Raw genomic sequence first — 19035 nt, 5'->3', positions numbered from 1 at the left:
AGCCCTTTTTTTTGTATTTTATTTAGAGACAGGGCCTTGCTGAGTTGCTTAGGGCCTCTCTAAATTGCTGAGGCTGGCTTTGAACTCAGGATCCTCCTGCTTCTGTCTCCCAAATTGCTGGGATTACAGGCATGTGCCACCTAGGACTAGTATTTTAAACCCCTAAAATTTGTCTACCCAGAACCTCAGAATGTGACTTTATTTGGAAATAGCGTTTTTGCAGATGTAACTAGTTAAGATGAGGTCACATTGGATTAAAGTTGGCCCTAAACCCAATGACTGATTTTCTTATGAAAAGAGGGACATCTAGAGACTCAAGAACACACAAGAAAGAAGGCCACGTAAAGACAGGCAAAGATTTGAATTATGCTACCCCATTCTAAGGACTGCCAGGAAACACCAGAACCTGGGAAGAGGGAAAGTAGAATCCTTCCTGGAAGACAGCACGGCTCTGCAAACATCTTGATTTCAAACTTCCTGTCTCCAGAACTGTAAGAGAATAAATTTCTGTTGTTTTAAGCCACCCTACTGTGGTACTTTTGCAGGGCAGTCTGAGGAAACAGACATGATTCTTGAGGTTATTTTCATACTCCTTTAAACACTGCATCTGAAGAGAGGGCCTCACTCCCCCTCATCCTAGTCTTGTTCCTCGCCAGCAGACCTCTTTGTGGGGATGAGAGGAAGTGGAGTAGAGCAGCAGGAATTCACGAAAACCCAACTCAGTGGAAATACTAACAAAGTCAGCTTGCTTTAGGAAAAGTAGATTTCTTAAACACAGTCACTTGCTTTTAATTTTTTTATTACAATTAAAATTACACAAAGGCAAATCAATTCGTTTCAATCAAAATAACTCATGTTTACATCATATTTATAAAACAAACTATACAATAAAATATATAAAAGTTTTCACATTTTGTACTTTAATCATCGTCTTCTTCTTCTTCATCACTGATCACATACTTCTTATGCTTTTTATTTGCTTTATCATCATCTTCTGCTTTTCTCTTTCCAGAAGGTTCACCCTCCTAAATAGATAAAAATTTTTAAAAATCTAAAATTCAACAGAGAACATTTCTAGGAAAGGTTTATCAAAAATAGCTCTGAGCTAAATGACCCTCTGATAACTCAAAGTAACTTTTTGTTTGTTTTCCTGGTGCTGGGGATTGAACCCCGGGGCACTTTGCATTGAGCTATACCCCCAGCTCTTTTTAAAAAAATTTTCAAACAGCATCTCGCAGTTGCTAAGGCTGGCCTCAAACTTGCAATCCTCCTGCATCATCCTCCTAAACAGCTGTGATTACAGGCGTGTGCTACCATACCCTGCTCAAAATAACTTACAGTAAAAACATTCAACAGATGAATGAAACCACTAGTCAAGGTGATGGCCAGTTTTCAAATCTATTAGAGGCATTGTAAAATGACAACTCTGCAAGACTCATTACAAACTATAAAATTCAACTCATGCCCCTGCAGATATTAGGAGAGAGCTATGCAACCAAAATTTATCTCTTACAGAGAAATTAGTGCACAACAGAGTCTGTCCTGGGAAGGATCAGGGTTCTCCCAAGGAAGTTTTGCCTGTATGACCATTTCTTGTCCTAAAATATATTCACCCTTATCAGGTAATCGGTCAAAATTTTTTCTCCGCTTCTTCAGCATTTAGCTTTTTTTTTTTTCATTATCTAAAACTCATTATTTTAAAGACTATTAATTTTTAAAATAATAATTTCTTGGTTTGGATATATTAAAAGTATAAAAGTATTTAAGAAAATATTTGAAGATGTCAAAATGCCTTCTACTGTCAAGTATAACTAAAAAGAATAATTAAAATTTCTTGAAGAAATTAAATGTCTTCTATATGCACATTTCCTCTGTTTAAAATAATTCTGTACAATGTCCTAACAGAAAGAATTCAGAGAATTGTCTATAACACAATTTTTACAAATAGAATTTGAACATATCATCATTTAAATATCAAATACTCATTACAGGAGTTGACACTAACATGACACTATCCTCCTCGCCAAAAATTAAATGGATCAACAAATGGTTTGAAGGTTAAGGTTGGGGAAGGCCTGACATCTTGCTGTGACCACAGAGTGCTTCTACATGTACGATGTAATCTGGTGCACCCACTTTTTTCCTGATGGTCCCAGCGGCTGGCCCTCTGAGGGACAAGATAGCATCTCACACTTGTTTCCTGACTTGTTATCACAAATGCATTCCCACAGACCTAGAGTACCACAGGAGGGCTCAAAAAGAAAGTTATGAGCCTACAGTAAGGAGTCTACTTTCATCCCAGTGTGCAGTAGTACAGTGACCCCAACAGCAATTGTCTTCCATTGTTGCCCATGCCCAGAACATGAACTAGAATAATATGAAGAGGCAGTAGCAGAGGTTGGGAGGTCCAGGCAGAAGTAAAGTCTTTGTATTTAGAGAAGGGAAGAAAGAAGACCAAGAGAATATTTGGGTGGTGAAGGTAGAGGTCCATTTGCATGAGGCATTTTTGAGTTAGGCATTTTGCAACTGCCCAGCCCAGAAGGTCTTTTTTTAAGCAAAGAAAAATCTCATTTCTGAGAATACTAGGAATAAACCGAGTTCCATAGTACTTCTGAATTTTCATTAACAGTTTCTGCTTGCCAGGCAACAAATAGCATCTGCTTAGATGAGGACTTCCATTTGCCAACAGTTCAACACACTGCAAATGTATAATTAAGATGTCACCTCATCTAATTTAAAACCAATATGGTGCAGATTAATTTAACAAATTTTTTACTAGTTATTGTTCACAGTATGGCACTGAATTTCAGTGAATTGTATATATATCTGTGCTCCTGGTCTGTGAGCTCCTCATGCCCAGGAGGTGGCTCCTGAGTACAAGCCAACTCTTATGATTAAGTAAATGTGAGCTTACCTCATCACTGGTGAGTTTCTTTGCTTTGAGTAATCTTTGAGCCTTATCTTCTTCTGATCCCTCATCACTGTCTGAGGAATAGATTCTGGCTCTTTCCTCTGAAAGCAAAGGAATTAGACTGAGTGACTTTCAATGATAGTGATCTATTCAATCTCAGTTTTTCCTTCTTATCAGAATTGTACATTTTCCCCAGAGGAAGTAAATAATTTTGAATTGCTGATTTAAAGATAAAGCTCTAAATATATTGAAATGAAATAGACTTACTCTCTCCAAATATAATCCTTCCCTTCTTCCAACTCCTTGCCTAGCTAAGGACTGCCCAAAAACTGAGTGTTACTTGTCTGTTGTGTTTTAATCTCTGAGGAACTGAATATTAAACATCTCTATCCCTAAATATATCTTTAACGTTTAGTTGTTTTTATTTTTGTGTGGCGTAATTTTAAAATTAATTTTTCCTGTGGAAAATTAGCAATGGCAAAAATGGAAAGATCTCTGTACTATTGTCCCAAGACAAATAATAGGTAGGTAAGGCTTAGCAGGTCACTAGACAAAAGTAGTCACTGAAAAATGAGAAAAAGTTTTGTAGGACAGCCAGAAAAAGGAAAATTTGGGTGTTTTTATAATTTTTTTACTCAACAGGAAAAACCACCTGGGGCACACTGTGATTCCCAAGGTGTGTCAAAGGGAATCAAGAGAGCATTAGAACTTCATTTTATGGACAAGATACTTAATATCAAAGAAGGGCAGTCAAATGCTCAAGGCTGATGAGGTGAAACAACAAATGGTAGCTTTAGGTAACATTTATCATTCAACCCTCAAAACACCCTCATGTTGCAAACACTATTATTAACAGGTTGTGTTTTTTCCAAATGAGACCACAGATGTTAAGGGAAATAATAGGATCTTCTAAAAGTGATTCAATAAAAAGTGATTTTATGACTTTTGCTAGTAAATGGATGGATCTGGAGACTATTATGTTAAGTGAAATAAGCCAATCTCAAAAAACCAAAGATCGAATGTTCTCTTTGATTTGTGGATGCTAACGCACAATAAAAAGTGTGGAGAGTAGAAGTTCAGTGGAGTACAGAAATGGAAATGAAAGGAAGGGAGGAAGGATGGGAATAGAAAAGACAGTAGAATGAATCTGACATAACTTCTCTGTGTTCATATATGAATACATGACCAGTGAAACTCCACATCATGTACAACCACAAGAATGGGAAGTTATAATCTATGTATGTAAAATATGTCAAATTACATTCTACTGTCATGTATATCTAAAAATAACAAATAAAAAATTTTTTTTAAAAGGTGGTTGGTTGGTAGGTGATCGCAGGTGTGATTCGGCCCCCTGTGGGGAAAAGGAGGCGGGTTTGAGCATGGCAGAAGGGGACACCTTGGTATCAGTGGATTACACAATTTTGGGGAAGGTGCAAGGGGTGTTTTTCCGCAAGTACACTCAGGGTGAGGGTAAAAAGTTAGGATTGGTAGGCTGGGTCCAGAACACTGACTTAAAAGACTCATCTCCAACGTGCGTTGCATGCAGGAATAGCTTGAGACAAAAGGAAGTCCCAAATCGCAAATTGACAGAACAAATTTCAGCAATGAGAAAGTCATTTTGAAGCTGGCTTACTTGGAGTTCCAAATTGTGAAATAATGGCCTGAATTTAAATTTTCCAAGAAAAAGTCAGTTTTGGTTTTTATTATAATATAGAACTATTCTGTGTTCAATATTAGAATTAGTTCTTTTTGTATCAAATATTTGTAATTGCATGTTACATGTGTGATGGAACACAGCTTTACACTTTATAACCATGTTAAAAAAAAAAAAAAAAGGTGGTTGAGTTGAAAGCAGAGTAAGCAGGGTCAGGAGTTCAGCCCAAGCCTTGAGTTTGCTTTATAGCATCTCATCTTTCCACCAGTTGTGGGGGAATCTCTGGGTAAGAACCAAGAAGGTCTGTTGTTATTATTATTATATTTTTTACTATGAGGTCTTTCATTATTTACTAAATGAGGTCTATGTCTTAAAAGACTCATCTCAAATAAATAAACATGATAAGATTAAATTATTTATAGAATCTATATGCCAATGACACACAGGCACAATGATTTCCTTTTCTAAGAATCAAAATAATTATGCTTAGGTTACATAGCAACAAGTCATTGTATGATAATAAAGACACACTATAGAGGAAAAGTTTCATTAGACAAATTCTCATTATATTCCTCATGTAAACCCGGTGAAACAATAACCCTATGGGATTTATTCCACTGACCATAATAAGTAATTCTCTTCTAGGTATTTCTTCTTCCTTGAAAAATATAATTTGATTTTCAATGAAATGTTAGACAAGTGAAGAAAGACTTAAGTTAGGAGTCACCATCTTTGAAAAGTACTTAATTGCAAACACTTTATGTATCCTATTAAGTCTGTGGTAAGACTGATCACATTATGATAGTTAGGAAGCTTAATGAGGATGATTCACTGAAAAGAGACCCTGTTATATCAGTGCTTTGTCATATTTGCCATCTCTTATTTCTCTTTTCACCTCTATATTTCTGTATTATTGTTGTTCTCTCACAGAAATATAGACTATCAAAAATGTTATTCACATTCAGTCTGTTATATGAATTTACACTAGAATTATTTTCTAAAACACATATTATGTTGTCGTTAATATTGTTCATTATTCCCACTGCCTGAAGACCAACGCCTAAATATGACACCCTACAAACCCCACTGAAATGTATCTCCTTCTGAACATAGCATGCTGTTCCATGTCTATGTCTTTAGTTTTAAGTCTTTATTCTCGTTCTACTTTCCCAAGAAGATTTTAGAAGTCACATGGCCTTGGTTTAAGAATTGGCCAATTACCAATTATGTGTCTTTCGTCAAGTTACTCAACCTCTCGAAGTTTGTTTCCTCAATAACAAGAACAATAAAAGGAAATAGGTCAGGCTAGGGATGTGGCTCAGTGGAAGAGCACTTGCTTAGCATACACACAGCCCTTAGTTCTGCTCCCAGCATCACACAGGCATACACACACAAACACACACAGGCCCACAGTATTTAGAGATCAAATAGGACAGCAAGTATTGAGCTTGCCTGGGGTTCAGTATGTGCTGAAAAACATTACCCATTATGAATTATTAACACTTGTCAAAGGAAGGAATCTACAAAGGACAGCTCAGAAAAAAGTAAAAGAGGAAGAATAAAAGAAAACATCAAGCATTTTTTCATTCCCAATTTTTTGTCATGATTCTCTTGATTCCCAGTTAGTAATAAAACAAAAATAAGAAAAGTTCTAACATAACTGGCAAATCTTCAATCTAGAAAGCAGAAGTTCAAGGGATAAAACTGAAAATGGGAGCAACATCAGTTTCTATCTACCCTTCCAGGCTCACCTGAAAGAATTCTGTAATGATGAGACCAGAAACCTTAAAAAGGACCACTTGTTAACACTGGTTCTTTAAAAATAAAATGTCCAGGGGCCAAAGGTATTACTCAGTAATAGACTACGTGCTGGGTTTAATCTCCAGCACCAGAAGAAAAAAAATGTCCAGTGACATGGCATTCAGATCATGTACAATTCAAACAATTGGAACCTTGACATTAAATTCTGCCCCAGACTCACCTCGAATGCCCCCTTTGTATCGGTTTTTAATGGCAGCCAAACTGATGGACTCCTCGCCTTCCTCTTCCTCATCATATCGATCAGGTTCTAGGTAACTAGCACTCAGTCCCCGCTGGTGCTGTTTCTCTCTCATTCGACGCTGTTGAGACTCCCTACGAATGGAAGCTCTCAAACGTTCTTCTTCTTTCTGTGAAGAAGCAAATAAACTATTTGCTATGTGTGAAGGTGTCCCCCAGGTTGCATGTGCTAATCGCCAAAGTCATATGTTAAAGTTCTTTGAGAGGTAAGATATGGGGGAAGTGACTGGGTCAGGAAGCTGTGTCGTCCAGAAAGGATTAATTTATGCATTAACAGATTAATGGATGGTCATGGGAGTGACTTTGTTATAAAAAACAGCTGCTCCTTGCTCTGTCTCACCAACTGGTGCCCTTCACTATGTTATAATGCAACAAGAAAGCCCTCATGAAATGCTGGTGCCATGCTCTTGGACTTTCTAGCCACAAAGACTGTGAGCTAAATAAACATCTATTTTTAAAAATTACCCAGTCTATTGTATTCATTTATAGCAACAAAAACAAACTAAGACACCATTCAGCTTTTAAAAACAAACTATTTTCAGGCCTACTTGAACCCACTTTTACTATAAAGAACCTGTAAATGCCTAGCAGGATAATGTCTTCAGATTACAGTACTCCACTCATCTCTGTTACCACTCACACAAGCGTAAAGAGACAGGAGGGATCCCTCATACTAACCAGTTCACTCAGAACTGGCACAGGAGTAGTCTCAGGAACTACATTGTCCTCTCTGTTGTAACTCACAGTTCAAAGAGAAGCAACCAGCCTAAGAAACCCCTTCCATGCCTGGGACACCTAAATTGACTTCCTAGGGCAGTGGAGGTTGTCTCTGTCATCCTTGAGCTGCAGATACCTGACCCGCCCGGGCTCCACCAAAGTCCCAAGGTTCCCAGATATTTCTGTCACAACCCTCAATCCAGAGAGCTTTCCACAAATCCTGACAACAGAGTGAGGAGGTCCCAGTGGTGTGGGGGTTCCCAAGCCAGAAGGCAGAGCACCTTCATTTCCTCAGCTGCCTGGCATTCCACATCTTGAAGTTTACACAGAAAATGAGGATGAAAGGAAGTCTGGGGATATTCTGGCATTTCTTTGAAGACCTTCCTCATTCAATTGCTGCATATTATCACATATAACTCCAATTCTGTTGTTAGAAATTCTATGCAATAGAGTGTTTAACCCTTTTTGTTCCATTGTCCCAGATGTGGGACACCTATAAAAATTTAAATACAGTATATAATATTATTTTTATATTGTAATAATATTAACATAATAATTATAAGCTCTATAAATATAATATATAAGCTCTATATTATGATTCCCAAACTATTTTAATGTGTTGATTTAACTGAAATATTCACAGAATTGAAAATTTGGGACTTATGGGTTAAGTTAGCATGTGGCTGTACTGAGGTTAGAGTAAAAGTCACTGAAGTGGTATAAAGACTAAGAACAAACTAGTTGACTCCTTGTCTACATTTCCACAGGAGTTGAAGATGTGGAAGAGGCTGTGGGAATTCTCAGAGTGGTTCACAGCACTCTTCAAAATGCTAAGAATGAAATCCTTAGATTCCTCCAGCTCCACTTGTCTGAATAGAAAAGGTGAGGAAATGGAGCAAGAAGCCAGACTTCTTAATGCTCCTTATGCACCTTTAGGTCAGGCACTGCTCCGGGTCTGGTTAGTTCATCTGCCTCCAGGAATAGGCTGGAGGGAAAAGCAGGAACAAGGGCCAAACTTTTCTTAAAGCTTACCAATGAGATTATAAGAAAGGTCCTGAGGCAACTAGATGCCTAGGCCTCAAGGTATTCCATTTCACTTAGGAATGTAATCAATCACGTGAGGCAAGCAGGACAACGACCAAGATTCAGTGAGGATTAGAGAAGATGAAGAGGAGACCATGAGAATGGACTGCTGCATTCAGCTTCTCAAAGCAAGCACTGCACGAGAAAACCTTGGTGTCAATACAAGCATATGTTCTGTCACTCAGTAAAAATGCACCAGAATTGAATCTTTGAAGATTATTAACAGTTGTGTCAAATCTGAAAATGTATCAGTAAAATGTTATTAAGTGACCTTATTTAAAAAAGAAAAAACTGGACTAGGGATGTAGCTCAGTGGAGGAATACTTACCTAGCAGAGCAGAGTGCCCTGGGTTCAATTCCTCACACCAAGAAACAAACAAAAAAAGAAACAAATACACAACCTTTTCTTACTCTGCTAGATTCTACTTTTGGCACTCTCCCATTCAAACTCCTGGTCTATATTTCATACTAAGTCTCCAGCACTTGCACTGATTCCCCCCGCTCCCCACTGATTTTTTGACATGGATTCTAAACCAAACATAGATGATTTAATGATCTTTAAAACTATATGTGAAAGTTCACTAGTTTGTGGCTGAAATCTCAGGCCGCTGTGGGAAAGAATCTAGTCTCCTGTGTCTATTTTACCACTACTGTCACATCACTCACTGTTAACAATGCTTATGAAATTAATCAAGCTCCCTATTCATGTTGGTTGGAAGGGGAAAGGGTGGGCCAATAAGATGATGGACGGACATTTTGGGAAGTATCGTTCTTAGAATACCAAAAAAATCCAGGGAAAAGACTAGTAAATATACCTTAATCATTTCTGTGCGTTGGCATTCAGGATCACGACCAGCCATTGGTAAGATTCTAATCTTCTGTGTCTTTGAACATCTATCTGCAAGTGACAGTGTCATCTTTCTATGTGTGGCACTGTCCGTAGAGTGAGGTCTATCAGAAAATAACAAAAATGTTTCATTATTTATTAAATATATTTGTGAGCCAGTCATACCCATATCACAAAAATAAGAAGTCAATGATAATTTCCTATGCATCAGAAAAATAAGCAGGGACACCAAACTAAATATTTTATGTTAGGAACTGTGAACTTTATTTATTATATAGTTTACTAAGACATTTTTATCTCATGGGTAAAGTGAAAAACAGAGGCCTGGGGAAGACAAAAGGATTTGTATAGCATGATTACCTTCCAAAAGCACTAATGGATAGGCTTAGGCAACATTAATTAGATACTATGTACCAGGCACTATGCTTTGTGTTTCACACAATATTTGATTTAATTGCCACAGCTATCCTATAACATAATCATTACATTTTACATTTTATAGATTAGGGAACAAAAATTGTATAGGGTTACACAAGTGGAAAGGGAATTCAAATACTGGTCTATCTGATTCCAAAGTCTATCCTTTGACCATTAACAATTCTCAAATAGCTAAATCATAACCAACATTATTGTGTCCCCTCTAAAGATCAGCATTATCCAAGGAGAATGATCTGATTATAATCAGGAAAAGATAAACAACTCAAGTCAAAGGAAGGGTAGTGCCCTCACTAGCTGACCTGTGTATTCCAGTCTGCTTGGGGACACTTCTACAGTCACATTGGATGTAGCATCACAGGGCAATGAGAGGATCCCAGGCCCCATATTTGACAACTTAATGCCTTTCTGATTACATGCACACAAACTACCTGTAGTTATCAAGTGGCCCACCAGATCAATTTTACTGAAAAAGGCACATGGACTAGCAAAGAAAAGCATGTTACACCTTTTGGCAGTTATAATAATCACCGAAATTAATAAATTGAATTTCTGATTTACAAAATAGTCTCTCGTAATTCTGGTTAATATAACCTGGTTTCCTAACAGTACTTTACAAAATAGGTTTTGGGCCTTCAGAACTGAAAATCAGTTCTTGGTCCTTGGTGAATTATACTGTAGGGTAACATTAGTGTTTCAGGCACTATAGAAACACCTATATTTTACTGCTTTTTACCATTAGCAAATAGTACATTGATAAAAATAGTTACCTGAAGGTGAGTTTTGTTTTAAAGACGGCTTGCCCCTGCAGACCAGTACCTTGTCTTATAAAAAGATGATTGTGGTCACCCTGCAGTGGGGCTTTGTACACATCAAACACTTCATTGCCTAAATGCAGGGACATGCTGAAGAGAAGAAACACTTCACATGTTAAAGTCACAAAGCTTTCATTATACACTTCACTAAAAATGTGATTCAGTTGCTGCTTTCTCTCTTTACACAATTCACAAAGAATGAAGAGAATAAAGAAGTTATATATGATTTTTAAAAAAATGGCTGACTACACAGGAGTAACACCTGCTGTGGTGTTTGCCCAGCCTCTACCATGTTCCCAGCAAAAGATAATTGGGCTGAGGGAGCAGTCTAACTTTTCCAAATAAGATGATTACATTTTTGGCATGCTCTTAATGTTTTCCACCAGTCTATATGACCTCCAACTACCTATTTATTTCTCTCAGGTTTTCTACGTAATCACAGGAAATAACTAATGGAAACTCAAGGTAGCCCTGAGTTGGGCACGGTGGTGCATGCCTAAAGACCCAGCTATTCTGAAGGCTGGGGTAGGAGGATGGCTTGAGTAGTCTAGAGGCTTAAGGCCAGCCTAGGCAACACAGTGAGACCCCTATCTCTTTAAAAAAGAGAGAGAGAGCCCCCCCCATAAGATCCTACTCCATAACTTGCTCCTTCTTAGCCCATTCTGGGGATTTCAATAATCTTCAGGCATGTTGTGCTCACCTCCCATCTGACCACTTGACTATCCGAGCATTGCTTTCTTTAATTTCATTTCCTTCTTCATCTCGGCGTATCCTCCATCTTATGGTATTTTCTACCTGTTTTAAAATACATATGCCTTAGAAAACTATAGTTCAACTGCCTTCAAGCCTTTTTTCTCCTCAAGAGACTCATGATCTTAAAAGAAGCACACATAGGTAGTGACAGAGAAAGAAACAATGTTGAGACCATCTTACTTTAATCACCTAAAGTGGTATGTAAAACAAAAAAACAGGAAAAAAAAATAAGCTTATCTGAATTTCTAAGTTCTCCATATCAGAAACAGAGGATCTGAGCAGATACAAATCTCCAGCAGCCCTGGAATAATTTAAGAGCAACAGTGAGAGCTGTGAGGGCAGGAGATAAAACTTGAGCCATCACGTCAAATTTAGAGCTAAGATCCTTATAAGTAAGTTGTCTCACAGAACTAAAAACTCTAAAAGTGAGACCAAAAAACTTGGCCAACTTGCCCAACAAATGGGGAAGCTCTGGCGGCTGGGGTGTGGCTCAGCGGTAGAGTGCTTGCCTCCCATGTGGGAGGCACTGGATTCGATTCTCAGCACCACATTAAAAAAGTAAATAAACTAAATAAAGATACTGTGTCCATGTATAACTAAAAAATATTTTTAAAAATTTGTGGGGAAGCTCCCAGCATTGCTAAAGCCAGATTACGTGTATGTACCACTATATCTGCTACCAATTAACTCTTTTAAGACTGGTAAAATCTAAGAAAATCTAAGACTGGTAAAATCTAAGAAAATCAAAACCCCAGATTTGAATAGGTTGAGAGATGAATTTTGTATTACTGCATAGTGTTTCCCACCAGATAGATTCAGAAAATGAGAACCACTACTAATGAAATTAAAAATTCAGTGAGGCTGGACACAGTGGCATATGCCTATAATCCCCATGACTAGGGAGGTGGAAGAAGGAGGATGGGAAGTTCAGCCTCAGCAACTTAGAGAGATCCTATCTCAAAATAAAAAGTAAAAAAAAAAAAAAAAAAGGCTGGGGTCATGGTTCAGTGGGAAAGCCCCCTGTGGATTCAATCCCCAAACAAAAAACAACTCAGTGAGTCTTCCAGGAAAATACAGCACATTTAATTCATGAAATTTATTATTGATATATCCTAGAAACCCACTAAAATACCAGTAAAGAAAAAAAAAAGGGGGGGGGGTACACTTATAAGGTTAAAAAGAATAAGAATGAACAAAAAGAAGCCAACATTTTGAAAACTGACTACACTTCCCTATTCCTCCACCATCAACCATAAAAACAGCTGTTCTCATTCCCAGTTAGATATTTTGGATCTCCACTATGTTAAATATCAATGTCTTTGCATATGTGTCTTAATGGTTTGCTTCCAGTTTTTCCCCTCCTTATTCATTCCTCACTAAATAAGCAAATATAAAGTCAGCTGATTAAAGGTCTCAATAACACTCTTGAATTAGATATCATATCTGAGATTTGTGTCAAAATAGTCTGAGGGATGCCAGGCACAGTGGCACACTCCTATAATCCCAGTGGCTCAGGAGTCTGAGGCAGGAGGATCACACTTTCAAAGCCAGCCTCAACAATGTAGCAAGGCCTTAAGCAATTCAGCAATACCCTGTCTCAAAATAAAATATAAAATAAGGGCATAGCTCCAGTTTAAGTGCCCCTGGGTTCAATCCCTAGTACCAATTTTTAAAAAATGTCCACGGAAGGTAGGTATCAAGACAGATGAAACAAGATTATTCAATTTGACAATTGTTAAAGTGAGTGATGGGCACATGAGAACTCATTATACTTTTTGCCTTATATATGTTTGAAATTTTCCTTAATAAGGAATTAAAACAATTTGTCACTATTTACTTGTTTTCCCTCTCATAAGAAATAGGTTGTCCACCTATAAGTATATATATTGGCATTATTAACTGAGAAGCCATTTTGAAAAATGCTTGCTTTCTTTTTCCTTTTTCTTTTTTATATAGCTGGGGATTGAACCCAGGGATTCATACATGCTAAACAAGTGCCCTACTTATGAGCTATATACATTTCCAGTCTTTGACAAATGCTTTCTATTCAATAAAGTGATTCAAATAATAATAATTAAGACACACTGCTAAGTCTTGTCCTATTGGAATGAAAGATACATGAAAGTATTTCTAAAGATGACCTCAAAGAGGTACATAATCTGTACCGGATTGCTTGTTGATTAAAGAATTAACTACTTAATCAACTAACTCTTTTTGACCTAGGAGACTGGAAGGGTGGCAGGGGCAAGGATGGTATTAGGGGTTCAACCCAGTGGTGCTTTTCCACTGAGCTACAAAAATTCCCAGACCTTTTTATTTTTCAAGATGGGGTTTTGTTAAATTGCTAAGGCTGACATGTGTATGTGCCATTATATCAGCTACCAATTAACTCAAGACTGGTAAATCTAGTGTTAAACATTAATTAAGAAATGAAAGGGGCTGTTGTGGCTCAGCGGTAGAGCACTCGCCTCGAACATGCGAGACCTCAGCACCACATACAAAAATAAACAAGTGAAATAAAGGTGTTGTGTCCAACTACAACTAAAAAATAAGTAAATAAAGAAAGAAAGAAATGAAGGGTAGTGAGGCACATGCCTATAATCCCAGCAACTTGGGAAGCTGAGGCAGGAAGCTCTCAAGCTCAAGGCCAGCGTGGAAAACTTCCTGAGATAAAAAGGGCTGGCTCAGTGGTAGTGCCCACCGCCCCCCAACCCCACCCCAGTACAAGGCAGTACAAGGCAGGCAGGCAGGCAGGCAGGCAGGAAGGAAGGAAGGAAGGAAGAAACAAAAGGTCCATGGTTCTTTTTGTTTTAATCATACACCAAGGTTCTAAAAGACAGTAGTCTACATTAAATACTGATATATTGTACTCTGAAGCACTGAGGCTTTAGAGTAAGGTATTTATTTCCAAATTCTGATGCCCACAATGGAATATATAATAGATATATTGATACTTGCTATAACATTATGACAGATACAAAAAAGAAAAAAATGCAAAAATAAATGAATAGATAAAAAGTACATAAATTTATAAAAAGGATAGAAACAATGAAAAACAGTAGAATACGGCCAGAGGCATTAAAAGAGCCATGGGAAATTAATATTGCTAATCGCAACTGAATACATACATATCCTCCAAAGAAATATTAACAGATGGGCCAATGGTTGAAGGGTTGTGGAGGGAGGACAGCACACACACAAAAAACAACGATCTAAGGAGTAGCTCTATTAATTGTGTAATCTTGAGCAAATCACTGGCATTGGATTAATCTCCATTTTCTTATTTGATTTGCATTTCCATTAAGAAGAGAAACAGTGTCGGTTATAGTGGTGCATGCCTGTAAACCCAGCAGCTCAGGAGGCTGAGAAGAAGAATCACAAGTTCAAAGGCAGCCTCAGCAACTTAGCAAGGACTTAAGCAACTTAGAGACCTTGTATCTAAATAAAATAAAGAAAGGGATGGGGATATGGCTCAGTAGTTGAGTACCCCTGGGTTCAATCCCCAGTACCAAAAAATAAGAGAGAGAGAGAGAGAGAGAGACAGACAGAGAGAGAAGCAGTGAAGCCTCATTGAAAAGCTTGGGAAGCCCTATACCCCTTGCTCAAAATTATTTAGGTACTTGATCTACCATACTTAGACAGATGGTATTAGTAGAAATGTAAAAACTCAACTTCCTGAACTCTAAAAATGCCAAACTGCCCCTTCTTAACACTGAAATACCATGTACAATATCCACTGGCAAATAAAAAACTTATGAAAAATCCTTCAGATTTAAGAATTTAAAATGTATAGCTCCAGTTTCAGCATCATGGATTGAACTGCTTCTTTTTTCTTGGTACAACTCAGCTCTAACATATCTACTTAAGCTATACCCTCCTTACTTAGAAGAAGATCAGAGGCTTTCCCAGGATAGAGATAACGAGATAGTAAAGGGTATCAAAAAGAACATAAAGGGGAATTTATACAATAAAATTGCCTTTTCACAGATCAAGAGGAATGACTGAAAGCGCACAAAAAGAGAAAAGGACACGTAAGGAAGTGTTAGGAACTAGTAATACACTCTCCTTTCATATGTGATTTTAAGATTAAAGAGTCTGAAGAATTTCCTCCTAAAGAAGTTGCTAAAACTTTTACCCATAGTACATCTAAAAGTAGTTCTAAATATTTATCTACAGTACTATTAATCTGAAGGAAGCAGACACCAAAAAGAATTAATAGCAAGAAAATTATAAACCAGTAACACTTTTACAAAGAAAAGAATATATTTTCTTCCTTAAAAAAAAAAAAAAAAAAAATTCTGGAAAGGCAGACAATTCATTTGGTTGCAAGAACAAGAAATATCAAAAAAAAAAAAAAATCATTTTCAAAAGCAAGTCTCACCAGGCATATAGGCTGATGCCTATAATCCAGCTACTAGGGAGGCCGATTCAGAAGGATTACAAGCTCAAGGACAGTCTCAGTAATTTAGTGAGATCTTGTCTCAAAGTAAAAAAATAAAAAGGGCTGAGGATGTAGCTCAGTGGTAGTGTGCTCCTGGTACTGGGGCTCAATACCCAGTACCAACAGCAAAAGAGTAAAGTATGAAATGGTACCTTTAATTTTAACCTGGTTCTCCCTTCTTCATCCAGCATTTCCTCATCTTCAAATTCATCTTCATAATACTGAGGATCAAAAGGTCTAAAAATTTTTTTAAAGTAAACTATTAATCATATTTTATAAAGAATATTACTGTTATATACAATGATATATCTTATTAATATACACCATTATATCCCAAAAAAATCAAAATAAAATTTCAAAAATTATAATGGCCAAATGACTCCATGCTCAACTTCAAGGAAGTTTTCAAATTACCATAACTTCTTAAGATTTGGAGTTAATATATATTATTTGAAATAAAGTAAAAGTAAGGTTAAATGTTCAAAATATTTTTTATTCTTATGGAAATTTTCCAAAGAATAGGCCATGCTACTCTAACTTTCCACATCATTTTGCTTAGGGGAAAAAAACATTTAAATCACACAAGAACAATTAACTAAGATTACCTATAAGTAATGTTCAACTGTCCCTAACTATTATTAGCTTTTCTGTATCAACAATAGTTAATACAGTGGACATTTGTAGTTTCTCTAGCACATTTCATCACCCTCAATTTCAGTTTTTTTAGGGCTCACAAATTTTAAAGTGTCTTGAAGAATTTTGATGCCTATTAATTCATAAGCAAATTAAAATGTTACATAATCAGAAGCATCAAAAGTCTTCCTTATTAGTAATCCATAATTTTTCTACATCAGGATGTTTGATTTGTTTTTCTCTGTGATATACAACCAGTTTTCCATTTCTATCATTGGCCAACTCAATGTATAATGAGAAAAATATCAACACTCCACATATTTCTATTCAACATCCAGAAAAAAATTTTAATTAATTCCCTTACCTGGGCTCTACACTGAGAAAGTTGGGCAGTTTAACAAAATATAAGTCATTTCCTAAATCAGTGTTTACTTTGGGTATTTCTACTTCTATTCTGGTCTCAGGAATTGGTTCCTCCTCCTGTTGATCCTGAGGCAATCCATTTTCATCCTAGTGAAAGAGTCATAGAATTTTAGAGCTTTCGGGGACCTTATTGACTCCCTAGTTGTCCTTCACACTTTATTCAGGTAAGCAAGAAATATTTTTGGATATCATTTTAGGGCAAAAGCAGTCCTAAGGGCTGGGAATATAGTTCAATTGGTACAGTGCTTGCCTTGTATGCACAAGGCCCTAGGTTTGATCTCCAGCACCATTAAAAAAAAAAAAAGTAGTCCTAAATCCCTATCCCTACTCAATTACCCTCAAAACACCTTAGGGGAAACAAAGCCATCAGTACAAGAAAAATATTTCATTTATGAAAAATTTATCTTCCAAATAATCATCAACAAAGTATAGCTAGGGGTATAGTTCCGTGGGAGAGTACTTGCCTGGCATGAGTGAAGCCTTGGATTCAACCCTCAGTTCCAGCCAAAAAAATTTTTAAAACCAGTATGAAAGTAATCATTACTTCAATATGAAGTCACTCTAGTAATCAAAGTCAAAGATACAGCGTACATTTCTTTGCAAGAGCAAGAAAAACAAAAGTCAGTGGTTCTCAGGTCACAGATCCAAACAAGACTTGCCCCCTAAGGCAAAGCACCACCTCATGTTGGAAGGTTATTTTTACTCCTCCTTAGAATCAAGAATTTCCTACATAACTTAAGAAACTCATTTGTTTATCTTATTTTCCTACTACGATTCATTTATCAACTTCCTCTTCCTGGAGTAAGAGAGACCCTTCATCTGAATTTTTTGTTACTTGTTTATTTACCGGCAGTGCTGAGGATCAAACCTACAGGCATGCATGCTAGGCAAGCATTCTATGGCTGAATTACACCTCAGCCCACTTCTGAAACTTTTTACTTAACCTTAAATAAGGGGCTCAGCTCACATTAATCATTTTACTTACCACAGGTTGTCCTGGAGTAGGTGGTTTATCTTCTCCATCGCTCCCTGAAGATATATCATCTGCACCTCCAAATAGATCCATGGTTCCACTATTATCTTCAATGCAGAAAGAAAAATGTACAGAATTAATATCTATAACTAAGATTCTTCAAAGCTGATCACTTTAACATATCCCCAAGGTTTTTAAACTAGCACCAGAAAATCACCCAAAACACAACTCTGATACTAGCTTTCAAAGACCTGACTAGCCTACGTGTAGGGAGGGAAGGCAAAGCTGCATAAGAGACATTTCTTTTTCCTTCTATTTTCTGCATACTTATTTATCCACTTTTCCTTAACTCCCCAGGACACCTAATGTTTCTTCTTGTCTAGTTGGAGCTTAAGCACTCTGTATAAGCCTGTTGTCTATATAAGTCCCTCAAGTTTCAAAATTGTATATTCATATCTGCAGGACCCATCTTCACAAGAACATTATCTAGGTGCAGGCAAAAAACAATGAATGATAATTCATATAAACCAATCAACAAAGGTGGGCCAGAAAGCAGACTACTTGAAATTGGGATTATAGAAGTTACACTTATTAACAATGACATGGTCTAGGACATGGTTATTGAAAAAGGAGAAGCACGTGGAAGGCCAGGATATTGATGGTTCATCTATATGATAAAATCAGCAAAATTAAATTCTATTCACCCATTCTCATGCAGTTAAAGGGAAAAACAGGTATGGAAATACACATACAAAAGAAATAATTAGGAGTACCTTTTGGCACCTCAGTGTCACTATCCGCTTCTGAATCAGATGCAATTGCATTCTTGCGTTTCATCCGTAACACCTCATCTTCACTGTCACTGCCTCTTGCTGATTCTAAAAGAGTATAATTAGAAATTTTGCATAATCCCAACTGCATCATAACTTTGAATTTTGTTCTAAAAGTAACATTGGAAATATACAAATTGTGGTACATCCACAAAATGAAACACAATTTAGCAATACATAAGAACTATTGAGGCCGGGTGCAGTGGTGCATGCCTGTAATCCCAGCAGCTCCGGATGCAGAGGCAGGAGGATCATAAGTTCAAAGCCAGCCTCAGCAATTTAGGAAGGCACTAAGCAACTCAGAGAGACTCTGTCTCTAAATGAAATGCAAAATAGGACTGGGGATGTGGCTCAGTGGTGGAGTGTCCCTGACTTCAATCCCTGGTCATGTCCCCCACCCCCATACCACCACCACCACCACCACCGACCCCCCCGCAAAAAAAAAAAAAAGGAAGAGAA

General features: G+C 37.2%; 1 protein-coding gene and 1 pseudogene across 2 annotated transcripts in view; one reads left to right on the top strand and one right to left on the bottom strand.

The window, feature by feature from the left end:
* Positions 1-782: 782 nt before the first annotated feature.
* The window catches only part of Leo1 (LEO1 homolog, Paf1/RNA polymerase II complex component), a 30009-nt gene continuing 11756 nt past the window's right edge, over positions 783-19035 (bottom strand). The window contains exons 3-12 of one of the 2 annotated variants that reach the window (XM_015480650.2): positions 18520-18624; positions 17759-17853; positions 16715-16860; positions 15870-15954; positions 11224-11318; positions 10479-10613; positions 9242-9377; positions 6550-6736; positions 2915-3012; positions 783-1025 (exon numbers count right to left, since the gene is read on the bottom strand). In XM_015480650.2, coding sequence (XP_015336136.1) covers positions 921-1025; positions 2915-3012; positions 6550-6736; positions 9242-9377; positions 10479-10613; positions 11224-11318; positions 15870-15954; positions 16715-16860; positions 17759-17853; positions 18520-18624 — 1187 coding nt within the window. In that variant the 3' untranslated portion in view covers positions 783-920. The remainder of the gene's footprint in view (positions 1026-2914; positions 3013-6549; positions 6737-9241; positions 9378-10478; positions 10614-11223; positions 11319-15869; positions 15955-16714; positions 16861-17758; positions 17854-18519; positions 18625-19035) is intronic. The other variant, XM_048793825.1, reaches the window with a different exon arrangement.
* LOC107138094 lies at positions 4179-4571 on the top strand (annotated as a pseudogene).

The sequence above is a fragment of the Marmota marmota genome, unplaced genomic scaffold, assembly GCF_001458135.2.
Source record: "Marmota marmota marmota unplaced genomic scaffold, marMar, whole genome shotgun sequence".
Taxonomy (NCBI): Eukaryota; Metazoa; Chordata; class Mammalia; order Rodentia; family Sciuridae; genus Marmota; species Marmota marmota.
Note: the sequence above shows the minus strand (reverse complement) of the source record. Positions and strands in the feature narration are given on the sequence as shown.